We start from the raw sequence: 22,032 nt of genomic DNA on the forward strand, positions 1-22,032 counted from the left end.
GATTGGTGCTGCAGGCAGGCGAGACTCCCTGACAATGGGGCAGACGGGTTAAATTACCCCATCCATATTTGTAAACTGCACCTTCCTTTTTTCAGAGCATATCATTTTGCTACCTCAAGGAGAAATGACTGTTCTGTTTGTAATATGCAAAAGCCTGTAATTTAAACTCTGCATTCTGACTGTGCCCATAATCCACCACAAGTAACCCTGCTGGTTTGTTTTTCTCTGAGTTACTCAGGATACAGCCTGGTTACTCAGCTGAAATTGACTGATGGTTCAGGAATTTATTCTAAATGTGTGACTTTGGCACTCACACTCGCAATCATTCCAAACCAACTTGGGATCACGTTTACCATAGAGAATTTCAATTATTTGGAGTATCCGTAGCTTGATAATGGCTAATGCCTGGAACAATAGCTTCTCTTTTAATGATGTAAAGGTACATTTTACGCCCATTTGCTAATGTTAGCAAAAAACGTTGTCAGCCTGACACGTGCTTTTTTTTGATGAATGGAAGAAAATAGCGTTTGTACATTTTTAAAACGTAAAATTTACTGAGTTAACTGAACGGAGTCTTTGTTTGTGCTAGCTCCCATTGTGGGTGAATGAAGCTTCTACCTGAAAACTCAGCGTGAAATCTCATTAAACCCTGCCATGCTTTATACTTTGCATTGCCTTTGCTGTTTAACTCTAGATTTGCCTACTTCTGTAATGACTGTTTTGCTGCAGTAGTAAGATCTCTAGTCTAGACGAGGGTGGGTATGTACTCACAATGTAATGTGCTTTTGCCCACACCCTACTTCATGCTGTCTGTACTCTAAATTACTGAGACTGTATAATGTGACCCTGGTCATGATTCTTAAGTATCCTTAAGCAATCGTATTGATGAATGAATGATTAAATCTGTCTAAATAGTCATATTAAAATGAAGCTTAGTTTGATTAAGTTGCACTTTATAGCATCTGTGTATTTTGCTCATTTGTAATTTATTGAATCAGCTGTATTTTTCTTTTCTGTAATAATGAAATACTTTTGTTTGACTTACTGTGATTTCATTTTGCACGTTTGTTAAACTATTTCAGTTTGTGTGAAATGCTTTCTCCCCCCCATTCTCTTTCCATTCGGATGTGTAAGTAGAGCTTTCTTTCGAAACCTTTCTAGTACTTCATGCATAGGCAAGAATAGTTTCAGTAAATAAAGATCCCCTCTGTATTTTTCTGTCTCAAGTTGAAAACAATCCTTTTAGTCTTAGTGACTGTAGACCAGGACAGTAACACTGACTGGATTTTATGGTGCCTATCTATCACTTCTGACTCCAGTTACCCATTCATTACTCAGGGAGCTCGAAACAATGTGTAAAAGTAATGCATTTTTAACTTCTTGCACAAAGCCTATTTCCAGTATCAAATATTAGTGTGTTTGCATTTTAGTGAATAAATAATACCCCTATAGTTAAATGAATGTACAATTCGTTGTGATAGCTGTGCTTGAATAGATGGATAGAGAGATTAAAATCAGAATGTAACAATTATAAATACATTTTTCTATAAATTCATTAAGACCTTTATTTAACTTTTGGGGTGAAGCAGTGCTGTGCAATATTAGTGTGCGTTGTCTTTTCATGAAATTCCTTTGTCTGCTAATTTAATGAAGGAGTTAACCTGTTCAAATGATAAACAGCTTCAGGCTCGAGTTCAAATAACAGACAAAGAAATTTCACATTGGAGCCTTTAATGTTTGTATGCTAATATCATGTAGCTCAATTTCAGCTCATTTGTATTTCTAGAAATGTTCTTACAAAACACAACGATCATAATTTTTAAAAAACTTTTCTTTCTTTGCACACACAGTAAGATATAGCTTGTTTTAAGATTTTGTTGCAAAGGAATTTTGTAACACATTTTCCTTTTTGTTCCTTGCTATTTTGTATATTTTAGGACTCAAAATGGGTGGAAGAGAAACAATTACTTTTTAGAAGCAACCAGGAACTGTTAGAAAAGGTAAATGATCCAGTGGTTGTGTTTTTTTCACATTCCATCAATTCCCTGTTGTTTTTCCCACTTAATTTCTTGAGGAGATGTTCAGCGTCTTTTTGACAGCTTTGATTAATGGAAGCCGGGGAGACAATAGCTAATCATGGTTGACTGAACGAACCTAACTTATCTATAGTCAAGTGAAGGGTTTCTTATTGCGACCACCTTTCATTCCTCCACAAAATACAGATTATCATTTATGTTTTTGTTAGAAGTTTTCTTGTAGAGATTGCACTTTCAATGATGTTTTTTGATTGTTAATTGTATTTTCTTGGGCGCTGTTGCAATTAATCTTGATCATCCAGAGATTATTAGGGATCCCGTCTCCCTCATTTTACCCTGCCCCCTTGTTGGACGCCTGCGCCTAGAATTTTCACGTGGGGGTGCTCTCCCGATCATCTGCCGTAACCTCGGCGGAAAATCTGGGAAGACAGAGTAAGTGCTGTTTTTTCGGGATTACCGTCAGTCTTCCAGCAAAGCTACTGTAGATGATAGGGAGACCTCCCCATACCCCCAACCCCACCCCACGGTGAGTAAATTGTGGCAGTGCGATTAGTGATGAAGAAGCAGCATATTCATGCAACAAAGTTGGACAGTTTATTACAGCCGATATCTGCAACACATCTCTTTTTCCGCCCCTCCCCCACATATTCCCTTTGCTTCTTCCCCATCCTTAGGTTAACTTTTCTTTATTTTTACACTTTCTAAATCTTTCTACTGTTTTGCACCTGAGTTGTTTAGAATGAATGGGACATTCATTCTAAACAGAATCCTTTTTACTTTCCTGTCTAAATGCATTTAAAATTGTCACTTCTGATGACGGATGTAAATGACCCCAGGGCATGCCTCTTTTAACCTTTTGCTCTCACCAGTGAAGATTCTCCTATTAATGCAGCTCGCCTTTTTAGTGGGGGAGCAGACTCAGCATTATATAATAAAATGCTACCTTTGTTCTTCTGATATCCAGGAGAGGTCATTTTGACTTTGTGCACGAGTGGAAATCAGGCGTTGGGGAACTGGCAGCCCGTTTTACATCTCTCCTGCTTTTCATTTCCATTGAAAAGAAAGAAAGAACTTGCATTTATATAGCGCCTTTCCCGACCTAAGGATGTCCCAAAGCACTTTACAACCAAGTAATGCAAAATGCAGGTATATAGAGCATAATTTTAACATGGCAGCTGGAACTCACGTGGGAAACCTGGAAAATTTTCTGTGCGTTGGCTCGAGCGATCGCGACTAAGTTGAAGGCCCTTAATGTAACTTCCGGGTTTCGCGTCTCCAAGCTGTGCAACGGGCGCATTGCTCACTCGAATGACGTGCTGTGAACTGGAGTATTTAAAGGGCCATTGCAACCATGGATTTTGAGGGAGAAAGGAGGAATGTGCTGAGATGCAGTATCAAAGGAGTAAGGCAGCACTCTGCTTTAATGACTCTTCTCTCGAGTTGCTACTGGCTGGTGTGAGGAGCAGGAGGGAGATACTGTACCCAGCCAATCAGAGGAAGTGTCCTACCTCTGCCACCAAAAAGGCCTGGCTCAAGGTGGCAGAGAAGCTGAGCAGCAGGATCACCATTGCAAGGTCATGGGTGCAGTGCAGAAAACGCTTTAATGACCTAACCAGGTCGGGAAAAGTGAGTACAGTTACTGATTCACCTACACCCTGTGGTGTCCATTCCCCCCCCCTCATTCTGTTTTGCCAAGCCCACTCCATCACATCACTCCTCCCACCCACTTAAGGCTCAGTATCATAGAATTATAGAATGGTTACAGCAGCACAGAAGGAGGCCATTCAGCCCCTCGAGCCCGTGCCGGCTCTCTGCAAGAGCAATCCAGTTAGTCCCACTCCCCGCCCTTTCCCCGTAGCCCTACAATTTTTTTCCTTCCTGTACTTATCCAATTCCCTTTTGAAAGCCACAATTGAATCCACCTCTAGTGCCCTTTCAGAAAGTGCATTCCAGATCATAACCACTCGCTATGTAAAAAAGTTTTTCCTCAAGTTGCCTTTGGTTCTTTTGCCAATCACCTTAAATCTGTGTTCTCTGATTCTCGACCCTTCTGCCAATGAGAACAGCTTCTCTCTATCTACTCTGTCTAGACCCCTCTTGATTTTGAACACCCCTATCAACTTACTTTCAGTGCATTTCCTCACCTCTCCATTTGTGAACCCACCTCTCCCACTCACCCCAATCCTGATGCAATGTCATGAATCTGTCTGATACCCTCTGATGCATCTCTTTCATTGTCAGCCTCACCCAAAGCAATGCATCTATCAGGTGACCCCATCACCCTCACTCACTCACACGTCTGTACTTTCTCCACTTGCAGGAAAAGAGAGTGCAAAATGCAAGAGAGAGGAGTCTGACTGGACGGGGGCCACCACAAATAGTGCCCCTGACAGAGACGGAGGAGGAGGCCTTGGAGCTCTGCCGCACGGTTGAATGCCTGGCCGTCAGAGATGGCGAGACTGGCAACCTGCAAACATCTGGTGACAGAACTTTAACATCCTTCACACACATCATGAATTGTTGCTATCACTGATTGACCTGTTGCACACCTCAGTATGCTCATTGCAAACTAACTTCTGCAATGATTGTTAACATTGCTTTATGTTCTCTTTCAGGGCCTTCAAGGATTGATGAGGAGGCAGGCTCCATGGAAGAGGGCGATTCCTCAGAGGAGCTCCATTCCTCTGAGGGTGCACCAGCACAGATACTCGCACTTTGGTGGGATCTGTTAAGCAGATAGTTGGGTTGTCACCTAGTAATTCACCACTCACAAGTGAGCATGAGCAGACACTTGTGGCAGGGGCAGCTGTGGAGAGTCCATGTCGGTGGGCACACTCCCCTCCAGGCTCTGCTCAGCTGGACGCAGATGCTGAACCCCCGGGGCCATCATTGAGAAGGAGAATAATATAGGTACAGCTGCACCTTTGCGAGGTACTGGAAAATGTGCTACGCACACTCTCCACAATAGCGGAGAGGATGGCAGAGTCCATGGGAATAAGATAAGTTTGGGAATCTCTGCGATGGAGAGAATGGCAGCCTCCATGGAGCTTCAGGCATGGCTCACAAATGAGTCCATTCAGGCCATGTCTACGGCCTTGCGGACTTTGGATGCCAGCATGTCTGTCAACTTAAACAGGCAGACAGAAACTTTAGCCGTGGTCTTCAAACACGTCACAGATCTGCTCCAAGCTGTTGTCCAGCAGAGTGGTAGAAGTGATGTGGCCGTGGCCCAGGAAAGGAGTGAAGGCGAAAGGGGACATGGAAGTGGGGACTCCAATCAAAGCACTCCCATGTCTCATACCATTACTGCAATGCTGCTTCCTCTCCCAATGGCCGAGTCTGCCCCTGCACAGGTGAAGGTGGAGCAGTCTTTGGCAGGGTCCTCACAGGCTCCAAAGTCCAGAGGTCATAGTCCGAGAGCATCTCAATTGTCAGGGCAGGGACCTGAGCAACCTGCCACTATCTCTGCTGAAGCCACAGGGGATGCACCACGTAGAAGCACCACTTTATTCACCAAAGGTATGCACAAGGGTGTCTGACGAGATGTCATGCTTTTCATTTATATTTGTTTTTTCTTACAAGCACATCAAATGTTTTAATTGTTACTGCTACATCTTGTCCACTCTTGAGTCCTTTTTGTGAAAGCGCCCTTTCATCTGCTTCATCATGAATGCCAAGACTTGATGCCACCCATTGGGTGCATTTACAAGGAGTGTATGTGGTTGAAGGACTATTTTGTGCAAGCGGAGGAGGGGGTGCTGGTGTTGTTGGTGGTGATTGTTCCAGGTGGTCTGGGTAGTTCACTATCTTCAGTTTGCAGATCTTCTTATGAGAACCTGTTAGATATGAGTGACTCCCTGGCATCACGAACCCCCTGTGCCGCTGCTCTGGTGATAGGTTGCCCATCTTCCTCATCCTCATCCTCGTCATCGTCTTCTTCAATGTTGCCAGCAGATGAGGATGCTTCATGAGCACATTCAAGCTCCTCCGTCTGTAACCCTCTCTGTAAAGCAATATTGTGCAGGACGCAACACACGACTATTATTCTACACGTCCTTGATGGTGAGTACTGAAGGGATCCCCCAGATCGATCCAGGTACCTGAAGTGCATCTTCAGCATTCCAATGGCTTGTTCAATGACAGACCTGGTGGTGATGTGACTGCCGTTGCACCGCTGCTGAGCCTCGTTGGTGGGGTTTCTCACGGGTGTCATGAGCCACGTCTGCAGGGGGCACCCCTTGCCTCCAAGGAGCCAGTCCTTAAGTCTGTCTTGTGTGTGGAAGAGGGCCGGAATGTTGGACTTGCGCAGAATGAAGGAATCATGGCAGCTGCCAGGGAATCTGACGCATACCTGCAGAAATCTCTTCCGGTGGTCACAAAGCAGCTGTGCATTGATGGAGTGATATCCCTTTCGGTTGTTGAACAGTCCTGGCTCATGTGGAGGTCCTCGTATTTCTACGTGTGTGCAATCAATTGCATCCTACACCCGTGGGAAGCCAGCCAGAGAGTTGAAACCCACTGACCTCTCAATCTGACTGATGTCGTCACAGGGGAAGTTGACCCAGTCGGATGCCCTGGCAAACAAGCCATCCGTCACCTGTCGTATACACTTGTGTGCAGGCGATTGACAGACCCTGGAATGATCCAGAGACGAAGAAATTGAGGGCAGTGGTTACTTTGAGTGCAACGGGCAATGCGTGGCCACCAGGCCCAGCCGGGAACAGCTCTGCATGAATGAGCATACAGATGTCTCCGACCACCTGGTGACTCACTCCGAGCCTGCGTAGACACTGCTCCTCAGAGAGGTCCAGGAAGCTCAGCCTCTGCCTGTACACTCTCTCACGTGGGTAGTGCCTCCTGCGACGTCCCTCAGTAGCCCCCTCTTTGCTCTTCTGCAGGTCCTTGTGGCAAACCTCTATCTTGTGCACCTGCAACTCCCAAAACTGCATGCCGTGCCTGCCGCGGATGGTGGTGTGCCTCCTCCTCACAATAATTCGATTGTGACCCCCATCCTGATTATGTCAGTTTGAGGGGGGTCCAAAATGTAGGTAAATATGTCTGAACACAAGAATTCTGAGTGTGAACCAAGAAATCTCAGTCTAAATGCAAAGAACTCCCAACCAAAGGTTTGTCTGAGAGAACTGATTGTCCTGCTGCAAAAACTTACCTTTTCCTCACGTGTCAATCACTGGTTTAAAGGTCCAAATGAGGGCAGGCTGTAGCTCACCTCCGTTTCCATGGCGTGTTTCAGAGGCCACGGGAGACACGTTCAGGAGAAGTTAAAATGGCTTGTGTAACTCAATTCACAAAAAGTTCATCGCATTAAGTGCTTTAAAAACCTAAATTGGCCCTTTAAATATCGGAAAGCTGGCAGGACTTCCGGGTGTCAGAAGCGCGTGCATCCGAACACGTCTGGGTCAAACCTGGAAGTGGACGCATTGGAGCCGGCATGCGGTCCCGCTCCAAAAAGGGACTATTTTCACAGCTCACCCTCCCCCAACCCAACCGTTCTTGGGGGTTAAAATTTACCCCATAGTGTTTGCACGGTGTGAAAATTAGACTGACCCGTGGCTTCTTCAAGCTGCTAACGTCTGTAAGTCCAATTTTAAAAACATAATTATGTGTTTTTAATAAACTTGTACTTCGGAGCACTTTGTCTTCTAACCTAGAGACCATCAGTCAGGGTTCTTTCAGGGAAAGTGGAGACAGATTGAAATCCCACTGCACTTACCACTTCAACGCTCACTGTCAGCTTAAATTTGTGCCAGTCAACAAGATCCATTAGATACATCCTAGAAAATGCACAGTACATTATGTATGTATGTGTTGGGGATAGTCATGTGGTGGGAAGTACAGTTATCATCCTCTTATATGCCATGCATTGCTCAATCCAGCAAACAACTTTTTAATGAACTGTCCATGACACTTCCGTGTTCTTGTCACATTAATTCTGTCATTATGCTAAAATGTTGCTGGTCTCAAAGTACCAGAGGTCTAGAATTTTCCACAGGTGCTTTAGGTGTGAGCTCCTCTCTTAGGGTGTGTTTACACTACAACTTTAGTGCTCCTGCCCTTAATTTCAATGGGTAAAATTTCAGTATAAATCTGAGTGAGGGTCTGACTTGAATTCAGAGAGAAGCAATGTGAAACTTCCCGTGAGGAGGATGAGAGAGGAGCCTGCGGTTTGATATCTCATGGAGTGTAACTCCAGTCTGCCGTCAAATGGAGTTTTAAAAAGTGCCCAGTGGTCCCTTTGGGCCTTTGGACACTTTTTAAACTTACCTGGCAGTTAATTTAAATGTTTAGATAGTGTAGACTTTTCCACCCATGCTCTCTAAACATTTAACTTTTAAACTGCTGTCAGAGGAGCATATATAGGGACAGAGTTCTGGGCTGGGCAAGAGAATTGGGATGTTAATGTCTCATTTGGCTCCCTAAATCATTATATCCTGCAGGTGTTACCAGTACCTTTTTGTTATTGTTAACTATGTGAAGAACCAATTTTTCAAATGGTTACAATTCTGGGAGACATGATTTGTTACATATTGTCTTTGTGGAGATTTTTAGACAAGGTTTTTTTTTAATGTTTAAAATGCAAGTTTACGTTAGTGCAAAAGTTCCTGCACTTTTCCACCAAAGGGAGAAGCTTGTGACTAAATTCTCCTTTTTTCAGTAAGCCCACATTGCTGCATCTTGGGCCATTTCCAATAATTGCGTAATGAAGGAAATGCTGTAAGGTATTTCCAAATTTTCTTTTTAAATCCAACTTGTGAGATAACATGGACACCCTTTGCTGACTGGAGCTGAGGGAGGCTTCCACTCTTGGTGAGCTGAAGGACGTTGTTGAGATTTTAATGATACTATAGGATACAGTCATTTGTACAAATGTTTACAAGCAGCTTCAAAAAGAGTGCAAGATAGAGAAAAACTGTCACTGAACAACTGAACCACTCAAACAGACCCCTAGAAATCGCCTAATAGTAGTTATCTGTATCATTTTGCACTAGAGTCATCTGCAGGAGTGGCAGAGTATGCACTCTGAAATCTCGAATTTGGATACTGTTAAAGTCATGTCATATTGAGTTATTGACTGCTAAATAACATCAGATGGATTCCAAAGTATTTATACTTCTAAATTTCTTACAGATTCATAAATTGAAACTCGAAGAACTTAGACTACAGAATGAGATGCAAGACGCAAAGGACCAGAATGAGCTGCTAGAGTTCAGAATCTTAGAGCTTGAAGTAAGACATTCCATTTGTAAAGTGTCACATGGAGCCGAAGTTTATGAACCAAAAAGGAGAACTTTTGTGCAGTAACGCTGAGTGTAGTCACTTGTTTTCCAGCACTAACGAGCACTGCCTTTTATTAATGCGTAGCTGTTTCACTTCAGAAGAGAAGCTGTTTCACTGCCTGGATTTTTGATGTCAAAAGAAAATCTTGGGAATATTTTCTGACAAGTTGCTAGAGGATGATTGAAATGTACAAATAGATTATAATTCATACAAATAGATTATAATTTATAGTGAAATATTTTTTGCACTTAATAAAAAGATTTTGTTTTTGCTACTAATTGCATCTCATCATTTGTGTTTCATAACCCTGCATTGTTCATCACTATTCACTATAGTAAGTAAGTCTGAATTCACCTCTGTTATCATTCTTCACATATATTATATTTTACAACACACTCACTTTGAAGTTTGTTTTGATTTTACTCTGAAGAATCTGGTTGACAGGCAGCAGCTTCACATCATGACCATATTGTATTGCACTTGATTGAAATGCATTCCACATGCATTCCAGTGCAGCAGCTACAAAGAACTTGGGAAGTATAATACAGAAATCTAGCTAATGAACTTGGGGCAACAGCTTTTTTTTAAAAAAGAGAGTAAGCAAGTTAACCCGCCAAACCATAAAATCTAGAATACAGGCCTTTCTTCAATTCTGTCACAAAAATGTACCATTGTTTTGAACTGTACGAGATTTTAAGGGGGCTGATTGCACCCGAGGTTGCTTTGCAGTACATACATCATACTGTGTGATATCATTATCTGTTTTCACAATGCTCTTCTGATCTTTATTTTACCCTAACATTGTTGCGTTGACAATAAAAAGAATAATCATACTGGTGCAAACCCTGTATTTCAAGGCTGTGCAGGAACACTAACCCGAAAGCTTTGTATTTTTTTTGTTGCATAAGCTCATGTGATCTATTATTTGTCAATCATTTTGGGAGACGCCCTGCTTTTGAGCATGATTCCACTGAAATCCATTTATTTCCAATATTCCTGCTTTTCCATCTGGTTCATTTCAGCAGCAGCATTCTCCCATAAGCAAGTTGTAAAGTAAGTATGGAAAATGTAGATAAGATATTAGATAGTACTAAGTCTTCTAGTAAACAACAGAAACTGTAATGTTTTCAGTTATTGATAAATCCACAAAAATATATTAACCGCACAATCCTGAACTGAAGATTGTTGACTGCTGTGATTTTGTGTAAAAATGTCAAATGTGCACTAAGCTCATGCAAGTTAGATTACTGCTGTGATAGCTTATTTATTGCTGCGATCTTTTTATTAATATTTATCATGACACAAAATAGTCTAAATTGTAGTTCAATAAAACTGGATGCAGTGCAACTGAGGGAACTTTTTGATATTTATTCCTTCCTTATCCTCGAAATCAGCAAAATATCAAGTCAATTCGAATTAGGAGAGTACCAGAACAAAAAGGGAGTAGAAAATGTTGGATGTGAAACTGAGTTCACAGCAGTTAATACATTTCAAAGCTTAAATGTTTTTCTAAGATCTCAAAAGTCTTGTACTGAGGTTTTTGTTTCCTTGTTATCGTGACTTGAATCTGATCAGATGTGTTTCCTGCCTGCAGGAGCGGGAGCGAAGATCACCTGCTTATAACTTGCATATAACGGCATTTTCTGAGAGTGGAAGTGCCCTTCAGCTCTACTGTCAGCAAGAGGGCATTAAGGTGAGCTTTTTACTCATCAGAGTCTGTTATGTGTAGGGCAGCAAGGCATTAAATAAGTCTGTCCCATGTGGGTGGATGTATAGATACGTGTTCTATGTTTGAACCACTTATCAGATGTGACTTAGAAAACTTACCCTTGGATTGTGTGAGTTTGCCAGGCATTCTGGAGCAATGTAGTTTATCAGAATGCTGCTCCACTAAGATGTGCAGCTGCCAGAAGAAATTGTATTTAATGTAAGTAGAACTGGTTATAAGTTAGGATTAGGATTAGGTTTGTGCCCTGCAAACATGTAAAATCCTTTGACCTTGAAATGTCAGAGGTGCCGTCTTTCAGAAGAGATGTTAAACCAAGGCCCCGTCCGACCTCTCAGGTGGACGCAAAAGATCCCACTATTTCAAAGAAGAGCAGGGGAGTTCTCCCCGGTGTCCTGGCCAATATTTATCCCTCAACCAACATCATTATTTGGTCATGATCACATTGCTGTTTTTGGGTCCTTGCTGTGCGCAGATTGATTGCCGTGTATCCTACATTACAACAGTGACTGCACTTCAGAAGTACTTCATTGGCTGTAAAGCGCTTTGGGACACCCTGAGGTCGTGAAAGGTGCTATATAAATGCAAGTCTTTTCTTTTTTCTTTTTCCAGCCCCGATCAAGGGCAGACAGGCGGGTGGATTGGTCACTTGCCGCTTGAATTTGAAGCAGACCTCGGTTCCACCATGATTCTGTCCTATGTTTTCTGTTCTGCTATTTTCCAGAAAGGAGGGCCATGGGCAGAGATCGTCTTGGTCCTCTCCCCAAAGTCGGAGGGGGGGGTGGGTGTGTACTGGGGCAGATTTTGGGCTTCCCTGGGAAGTCTGCCCTTAAAAGGCTTCAATAGAATTCACACCAGCTGAGAACTAGCACGAATCCCTTTGAAACCTTGGGAAAGGCCCCAAACCTTAACCAGACTTCTCTCTCGAGGCAAACAGTTTCTGCGAGATATCTCAATGCCTGCAGGGTTTAGCTGTGCAAGGAATGAAACCAGTGGGAGGTGACCAATGTTCACTTCTTCTAAATATGTATGACTTACTATCTGATGTTGCCAGTAAAAAAGTCCTTTCAGCGAAACTTGCAGCCAGAAAAACTGATGGAATAAAAAATATATCCAAGAAAAGCATTTAACATTGAATATTCAGCCTCACCATAAAGTGGAGTTGATTACATTTTTTTGTTTTAATTCACTGATCTTTTCATTTGATCTCCTGATCATTGCATTGATTTTATTCTTTGTTAATGACATGGATCCTTTCTTTCAGGATGTGGTCATTCCTGATCTAATGAAGAAACTTGATATCCTGGGAGATAATGGGGTAAGGCTAATTCAGACAACAGAGGTCAGCATGGCTCATTCAAATCATCTCAATTCAGGGCTTCACTTATTGTTTGCACCTTTCATTCTGTGTTGTATGTGATCCCTCAGCTGTTCAATCTGAGTTAGTTAATGTGTGACAAAACTCTACTGTAATTCTGCCATCTTTTAAATGTTCCGGGGTGATTTTCACTTGGATTGGAGCATTTTTTAACTTTTTGACGTCCAGTGTCTGCACCAAGCATTCTCAGGTCAAGTGTCGCAGAGCAGGATCATAACAAAACTCCTGCTTCTTTGCCCCAACATTGTGCCTTAATTTTCCTCCTCCATCTCAGCTGAGTTTTTCTATTTTCCACACCAGCCATCCTCATAGCCTCTTTGAGAAGGGCTACCTCACTTCTGGGCAGTCTTGAGTTTTGGATCAACACCTACTGGGAATCTACTTGTTTCACTGGGTTCCCTGAGGCAGATGGAGCCTTTCATTCCATTAGCTTGGGTTGGATTTGAATCCAGCTGTCCGAGGTGGAAATAACTCACTTGACCACCAGTTTATCCATATTTCAGAGAGTACTTTCACTCCTACTTTTGACTCAATAAAAAGTATCATAGTATGTATCTTTTTAGTAACTTTTTTTGTGGTGACAGTACCAACTGCTATGAATAAATAAAATTACAGGCATGTTAATTTCATTGTAATGAGAAAATAAAATGTTCAGTTATAGTGATTGCATGCAAATTTCTTTTCATGTTCAGTGAAATAAGCTTCCTATAAGAATATAAAAGGAAGGAGGAAATTAGGGAAAGTTCTGTATCCACTGCAAATGCAGAATGTTTAAATGCCATGTAGGATAGTGCTACATTGTATCAGTCGTATTAACTGTGTCAGCTAAACTTTCAAGTGTTTATATCATGGAGATGTGATGCTTCTGCTGAGGGAGATTTTGTACACGTGTGAGGAAGAGAGATCAGCAACGGTGAATTTTTCTTTCACTGATGCTCCAGTTCTCGATGAACACACGTGGAGTGTGCTTTTTTTAAGGCATTGTGCTATGAAATGTTTTTAAGTGTGCGTTTAATGTAGTAATCTAAGTCCTACTTTTACTTCTCTCTTTATCCTTCCCCATCACCTCCACACCATTTTCTGGCTCAGAGATGCCTTGCAATAAATGAGATGTGGAGATGCCGGTGATGGACTGGGGTTGACAAATGTAAGGAATCTTACAACACCAGGTTATAGTCCAATAGTTTTATTTGAAAATCACAAGCTTTCGTAGGCTTTCTCCTTCGTCACCTGACGAAGGAGAAAGCCTCCGAAAGCTTGTGATTTTCAAATAAAACTATTGGACTATAACCTGGTGTTGTAAGATTCCTTACATTTGCAATAAATGTTGTCTGCACCTAAGACATTACCAGCAGTAATTAAGATGCAGTTGTTGGTGGCAGAGAGTGGCCTCGGGTGATATATCTCTTAATTTTTTTCCTCCCAATGTGGAAGTGCTGGCCTGTGATCAATGCCAAAATTGGGAAAGTGCAAAGTGGGGAAATTGCATTTGTGGGCAGGACCTCACCACTCTAATAGTTTGGCACATTTGTACCCCAATGAACCACCACTACGTCACCTTAATTATTTTTTCGGATGAGACATTAAACCCTCTCAGGTGGACATAAAAGATCTCATGGCACTATTACGAAGAAGAGCAGGGGTGAGTTCTTCCTGGTGTCCTGGCCCATATTTATCCCTCAACCAATATCAATAAAACAGATTATCTGGTCATTATCTCATTGCTGTTTGTGTGACTTTGCTGTGTGCAAATTGGCTGCCTCATTTCCTGCATTACAACACTGACTACACTTCAAAAGTACTTCATTGGCTGCAAAGCGCTTTGGGACGTCCTGAGGTTATGAAAAGCGCTATATAAATGCAAATCTTTCTTTCTTTCTTTTGAAGTGGACTTAAGAACTCAGAGGGTTCACTTTTCATATGTGTGCATGTGTAACATCTATTTTAACTCAATTATGTAGAATTTATTTTAAACTGCTGATGCTGTGAGAAGCATCTAACTGATTGTTCATCTTGCTTTTCTCTCAACAGTTCATGTTGGGTTGCCTGTATCTTTATTTTGAATAGTCCATACTGTACTGTTAAACTCAGTTCAGTATTTTGTGCATCTTTGTATTTCAGAACCTAAGAAATGAAGAGCAGGTTGCAGTAATTCAAGCTCGTACTGTGCTTTCACTCTGTGAGAAGGTACACTTCCAAATCATGATTGTTCTGTGAAGCAGGAGGTGCATTCATATCCTGACTCTGTACTACTTGTGTTAATCTGTTTACTAAAATCAAGCATGGCCCAAAACAGGTTAATCATCCTTCATACTCATCACCAACGTCAATACAGTGCCATTTTGTATAAAGTACTCCTAGTGACAGCGAGTAATGATACATTATATGTGCTATTAATCTTGATTTCCAATTGCCTTATCTCCCCATGAGCAGAGGGTTTGACATCTTCCAAGACCATTGTTCGCACACACGGAGGCTGATGGCTCTCCAGATTCCCAAACTCTGCAAAAGACCGTGTACAACAGATACCTTGCTCATTTTTTGTGGGTATTCTACATGGCACCTTGCATGATGTCTAAGCATTAGCTGCTTAGTTTCATTGTTCTAATAGTTCTTTCTGTGATTGAGTTTGTGGATTTATCTGCTGCATCTATCGACTTTTAGGTTAAGGATTGGTGATGTGAGCCAAGATTTTCAGTTAAACACATTGGCTACCATGGAGACAACCATAGTATTAGTCATCTTTCTACTAAGTCTTTTGGTGTGGATTGGCTAAGGATGAGAGTCTTGGGTTGACTCAGGGAAGTTGGCAAAAACATGCATGATCATACTTTGTGCATTGCATACAACCTACATTTTTATTGAGTGATAGCCTTTGCCATTTTAATCTGCTTTGGCATTATGTGTCTGTTCATGGATCTCTACATGGGTACAGTTGCAGTTGAGAAAAATTGTTGCTGTATGATCACTTGTTGCTCCTCAACATTAGGGAAATGTATGAATCTGAAAGGCTTCATTAGCAATCCATCTGTAACTTCACAGGATACCAATATGATCACTCCCAGGTGCCTTGACTCTTTCACTACTCCAGTGGCACGTATTTTCATGACTGCTGTTACCTTCACTGCTTCACGTTAGCAGAGAAGGTGATTTCAGGTAAGCATATCTCTGCTGAGGCAAAAGTGACAGACGCTGCTGTTCAGTCAGTGCCAAGTAGTTGGTTGGTGGCCTCTAAATTCTCTGAAAGGATAATCTCTCCTCCAGATTGTTGTCGTCCTTTCATTATTGAAAGCATTAGCGATTAACATTTACATGAGACATTGCTGTGCTTGGTAACAGGAATCAATGCGTGCTAAACGTCCTTATATCCACTTCAATTGTGACTTGAAGTACACTTCATTCAAAGGTATTTAATATAAAAAAATGGAGGGTTAGTCCCTCCCCTTCTACTTCCCTCAATCATTGATTTAATTGGTGGTTCATTCATTGTGCACTAATACATTATAGCTGTATTTAATTTAACACATGAAATTCGGACCACCAAAAGAGGCATATTGTTATAGTCAATGAACAAGCAGTAACAACATTGCACTCTGAATGACTCCAACTCTCAAGATTGTATCACATGAATATGATGACAATACAATCCTGTTTCTAGAGGGGTAGAATTGAAAAGCAGGGAAGTTATGTTAAACTTGTATAGAACCTTGGTTAGACCACACTTGGAGCATTGTGCACAGTTCTGGTTTCCATATTATAAAAAGGATATAGAGGCCCCGGAGAAGGTGCAAAAAAAAATTTACAAAGATGATACCAGAACTGAGAGGTTATAACTATCAGGAAAGGTTGAACAGGTTGAGGCTCTTTTCTCTAGAAAAGAGAAGGCTGAGGGGTGGCCTGGTGAAGATCATTAAGATTGTGAAAGGATTTGTTAGGGCAGAAGTAGAGAAGATGTTTCCACTTGTGGGGGAGTCCAAAACTAGGTGCCATAAATATAAGATAGTCACTAATAAATCCAATAGGGAATTAAGGAGAAACCTCTTTACTCAGAGAGTGGTTAGAATGTGAAACTTGATACCACAATGAGTAGTTGAGGTGAATAGCATAGATGCATTTAAGGAGAAGCTAGATAGACACATGATAGGTGAAGAGAGGTGAGAGGAGCTCTTGTGGAGCATAAACACCGGCATAGACCAGTTGGGCCGAATGGCCTGTTTCTGTGCTGTACATTCTATGTAAGAGGACAAAATTTAAGATAATTACAAAAAGATATTTTTTGGGGGGTGAGTTAGAATGTGGTATTCTTTGGCAACACATTAACTGATACAACAGTTATATCCTGGAATAAGTTGGAGGTGGAAAATTTGAGCAAGACAAATAAAAAAAGCTGGATTGTAGGTGGAAAAAGCCATGAAAATGGCAAGTGGGATTTTGCATTTTGTATATAGTGACATTGAATACAAAAGTAAGGAGGTGATGATTAATCTAAACAAGGCATTGATTGGACCAGAAATGGAATACTGTATGCAGTTTTGGGCACCAGAAAGATTATTGAAGCTATTGAAAAGGTGCAAGATGGATTCACTAGGACAGTACCAAATGAGAAGACCCAGTTAGACTGAATGACTTGTAAAACTAGAACTGTATTCACTTTAGCAGAGAAGGTCAGGAGGGAGGATCTAATGTAAACATTCATAATTTTGAGAGATTTAATAGTGAAAAATTATTTCCACTGGTTGATGAATTGATTACAAGGAGGTATAAATCTCGGGTTGGTACTAAAAGCATAAAAGAAGAGATTTTCATACAAAAGGTTGTTGGAATATGGAGTGCACTACCATAAATGGCTATTGATTTAATAATGACATTTAAGAAGGGATTGGATAAGTGCTTACAGAAGAAAAATAATCCAAACTATGAGTAAAAAGCAGGATGAGCGAGCGAGCACAGATACAGGATGCTGGCCCAAATGTGATGAAATTTCAGTTTAGATTTACGTCCAGTATCGCACCCATTTTTGGATGAAAAAGTAGAGTTGGAAGACCAATTTCTGGACGTGATCTCTCGGGCGCAATCTCCCCTGGAAATGCGCTGATTTCCAAGAGAAACAGGCATTAGGCCCCTTGAATATGTTAATATTTTAGGACCCCTCTCTTAAGCTCGGCATAAACTGGCTGGAGCATGCTACGCTCAGTTTTTCTGGGTTTACAGTGGCCCAACCAGCCGTCCTTAAAGGGACCGCTGGAGGCCGCCGACTAAAAGGTAATTTACTTTTATTTTACTTACTTTTATGTGGAGCCAGGAGGAGCAGGACTGCAGGCTGATGCTCTCCCGGTTTGTTTTCCCACCCCCCCTTCCCAGGAATTACCTACAGGCCGGCTCAGCATTGTAGCCAGCCAAGTTTCCCAAGGCCCTGATCAGCAAGCAGCATTAGGATGTCCTTTTGGCATCTGCAATTCACCGGTTTTGTGGAAATGAGGTCTGAGGCCCAATTATCAGTGAGCCTCAGTCTGAACTGGCGCTGCATGAATATCTCCCCAGTGAATTGGTTCAAATACAACAATCTGGAGTTCATTTAGGCATAAAAAGACTATCCAATGGATGAAAATTTTCTCACAGATTTGGCATAAACACAGATACTTTTCATAGAGAGCTAGCAGTGTGAACTAATAGGCTATTGTCTCATAGGCAGATGCCCAGAATGCCACTCTCTGTCCCTATGTCTAATGGTCAGACAAAACTGGACTTCATGGAATGCACAGGATTATTACATTCTTGGAACTCTTTGAAGTCAGGCATTGGCAACGTTGTGGTGTTTGATGCATGTTCTAAGTGTATGAAGGCTGTGATTTAAGCCATTAATGCAATCTGATGACACATGGATCAAAGCATCATTAAATTCAAATTGATGCACTTTGGATTTTGACGAGGGCAACTGCTTGATTGGATTACCGTGATTGTTTTAAGTGATATGTTCACTCTTCGTAAATTTTGCAATCAAATTGTTTACATATTAGGGATGTGTTGCCCTTCAAAGTGTTACTGTAGACCTTCTATCTGTGTTGGCTTTTAAATGAATGCATGACTTCCATTTTGAGCAATGTTATAAAACTAATTTGAGAGGCACAGCAAAACAAACTAGGAACCCGAGGACCAAACATTCAATTTCTCTGTGACATCCAGTTTAATTAAACCTCCTATTCTCTTGAGCAGCACAATAGCTTTGCCATTAAGCTGACAGTTTATATTTCTTACTGTGCAGTTAAATCTTTCCTCAATTATAAGCCTCTGACTTTACCCAAAGGTAAAACTTCAACCTCTGAGCAGAGTGAGTTGACATCAGCACATCATTCATGCACTAACCTGTTATATAATGAAGCTCGTTGCGATGAGACCCTCTACAAAGGGACACATTTCAAATGTCCCAAATTGCTTGCATTGTAATTACTACCTCCCACCGACTGAAGCTTTTCGTGTAATGAATAAGATGCGGTCGTGATTAGCAGGAACACATAAGAAGAGGATTTCACTGCAGTCGCAAAGCAATAATCTGATTAGGATGCTGGTGTCTAGTAAACTTTGCTGGTATAATGATGGGAGCTAACTCTACATTCATCCACATGGGCTTTGTTTTACCAAATTGAGATTGTGTTACCTTGCCGAGTGCTTGCTGTGGAAATGGATTCCTGGGATTATGACAGAAATTCTCTAATACATTTGATTTTCAATAGAATTCAGTCTGGCCTGCTTTTCACCATAAAATGTGTTAGTACTGTTCCCAGGGTTTCTAGTCATTAAAATCTTTGGAATGCTGTTGTAACTCCTCCTCCCCATACAAAGACATCAGTGAATGCTGGCTCAGATGCATAGTGTAAAATATAAGACAACACCCAGATATGCTCTTAATCTGCTTAAGTATAGCAAAGAACTAAAGCAAAATACTGCGGATGCTGGAAATCTGAAATAAGAACAGAAAATGCTGGAAACACTAAGCGGGTCAGGCAGCATCTGTGGAGAGAGAAACATAGTTAACGTCTCAGGTCGATGACCTTTCATCAGAACAGTTCCAGCATTTTCTGTTTTTATTTAACTATGATGAAGGATTGGTTTCCCAAATGAATTTTCACCAAGCAGGTTTGATTTGATTTTACAACATGGTTTAAAAATAACAACACAGCATTTCGTGTTCATCCAGAGCTTTGTCGCCTCACCTCAGCACATTTTGCTACTAGGTTGAGATTTGTAGGAAAAAACTTTTGTATATGCCTTCCTTTGCTACATCAAAGTGTTGCTCTATCAATTCTAAACAATTTTACAACACCAAGTTATAGTCCAACAAATTTATTTTAAATTCCACAAGCTTTCGGAGGCTTCCTCCTTCCTCAGGTGAATGGTGTGGAAATGAGATTTTCGAATCCTTCGCATTTGAAAATCACAGAACAATGCCTGGTGATTACTGCCCGTTGCCAAGGCAATCACAGTGAGCAGACAGAAAGGTGTCACCTAAAAGGCCACCGAATATACAAAGCCCCCAAAAAAAAGAGAGAGAGAGAGAGAAGGAAGACAGTCAATGACCCGTTATATTAAAAACAGATAACATTTGTTCGCTGGTGGGGTTACGTGTAGTGTGACATGAACCCAAGATCCCGGTTGAGGTCGTCCTCATGGGTGTGGAACTTGGCTATCAATTTCTGCTCGACGATTTTGCGTTGTCGTGTGTCTCAAAGGCCGCCTTGGAGAACGCTTACCCGAAGATCGGTGGCTGAATGTCCATGACTGCTGAAGTGTTCCCCGACAGGGAGAGAACCCTCCTGTTTGGCAATTGTTGCGCGGTGTCCGTTCATCCGTTGTCGCAGCGTCTGCATGGTCTCGCCAATGTACCATGCTCTGGGGCATCCTTTCCTGCAACGTATGAGGTAGACAACGTTGGCCGAGTCACAGGAGTATGAACCGTGTACCTGGTGGGTGGTGTCCTCTCGTGTGATGGTGGTATCTGTGTCGATGATCTGGCATGTCTTGCAGAGGTTACCGTGGCAGGGTTGTGTGGTGTCGTGGACGCTGTTCTCCTGAAAGCTAGGTAATTTGCTGCGAACGATGGTTTGTTTGAGGTTGGGTGGCTGTTTAAAAGCGAGTAGTGGAAGTGTGGGGATGGCCATAGCGAGGTGTTCGTCATCATTGATGACATGTTGAAGGCTGCGGAGAACATGGCGTAGTTTCTCCGCTCCGGGGAAGTACTGCACGACGAAGGGTACTCAGTTGGTTGCATCCCGTGTTAGTCTTCTGAGGAGGTCTACGCGATTTTTCGCTGTGGCCCGTCGGAACTGTCGATCGATGAGTCGAGCATCATATCCCGTTCTTACTAGGGCGTCTTTCAGCGTCTGTAGGTGTCCATCGCGTTCCTCCTCGTCTGAGCAGACCCTGTGTATTCACAGGGCCTGTCCATAGCTCTCAAGACCAACCGCAACATCGTCATCAAACCAGCGGACAAAGGAGGAGCCATCGTCATACAGAACAGAACGGACTATTGCAAAGAAGCATACCGACAACTGGACAACCAGGAACACTACAGACGGTTACCCACAGACCCGACCAAAGAACACACCCATCAGCTCAACAAACTGATCAAGACCTTCGATCCAGACCTTCAAAACATCCTACGCACTCTCATCCCACGTACTCCCCGCGTGGGAGACTTCTACTGCCTCCCAAAGATACACAAAGCCAACACACTCGGACGTCCTATCGTATCAGGCAACGGAACCCTGTGTGAGAACCTCTCTGGATACATCGAGGGCATCCTGAAACCCATCGTACAGGGAACCCCCAGCTTCTGTCGCGACACTACAGACTTTCTACAAAAACTCAGTACCCACGGACCTGTTGAACCAGGAACACTTCTCACCACGATGGACGTCTCGGCACTCTACACCAGTATCCCCCACGATGACGGCATCGCTGCGACAGCATCAATACTCAACACCAACAACAGCCAATCTCCAGACGCCATCCTACAACTCATCCGCTTCATCCTGGATCACAATGTCTTCACCTTCAATAACCAGTTCTTTACCCAAACACACGGAACAGCCATGGGGACCAGATTCGCACCCCAATACACCAACATTTTCATGCACAAGTTCGAGCAGGACTTCTTCACTGCACAGGATCTCCAACCAACACTATACACCAGATACATCGACGACATTTTCTTTCTATGGACCCACGGAGAGGAATCACTAAAGAGACTACACGATAACATCAACAAGTTCCATCCCACCATCAAGCTCACCATGGACTACTCCTCAGAATCAGTTTCTTTCTTGGACACACGAATCTCCATCAAAGACGGGCACCTCAGCACCTTACTCTACCGCAAGCCCACGGACAACCTCACGATGCTCCACTTTTCCAGCTTCCACCCTAACCACGTCAAAGAGGCCATCCCCTATGGACAGGCCGTGCGAATACACAGGGTCTGCTCAGACGAGGAGGAACGCGATGGACACCTACAGACGCTGAAAGACGCCCTAGTAAGAACGGGATATGATGCTCGACTCATCGATCGACAGTTCCGACGGGCCACAGCGAAAAATCGC

The 22,032-nt window shown here is 42.4% G+C and overlaps 1 protein-coding gene across 1 annotated transcript in view; it reads left to right on the plus strand.

Annotated features, from left to right (window-relative positions):
* Positions 1 to 22,032, plus strand: part of LOC137328402 (janus kinase and microtubule-interacting protein 1-like) — a 244,443-nt gene that overhangs the window by 181,382 nt on the left and 41,029 nt on the right. The window contains exons 13-17 of the mRNA XM_067994334.1: positions 1,938 to 2,000; positions 9,183 to 9,281; positions 10,927 to 11,025; positions 12,323 to 12,376; positions 14,558 to 14,623. Coding sequence (XP_067850435.1) covers positions 1,938 to 2,000; positions 9,183 to 9,281; positions 10,927 to 11,025; positions 12,323 to 12,376; positions 14,558 to 14,623 — 381 coding nt within the window. The remainder of the gene's footprint in view (positions 1 to 1,937; positions 2,001 to 9,182; positions 9,282 to 10,926; positions 11,026 to 12,322; positions 12,377 to 14,557; positions 14,624 to 22,032) is intronic.

The sequence above is a fragment of the Heptranchias perlo genome, chromosome 1, assembly GCF_035084215.1.
Source record: "Heptranchias perlo isolate sHepPer1 chromosome 1, sHepPer1.hap1, whole genome shotgun sequence".
In the NCBI taxonomy this organism is placed as follows: Eukaryota; Metazoa; Chordata; class Chondrichthyes; order Hexanchiformes; family Hexanchidae; genus Heptranchias; species Heptranchias perlo.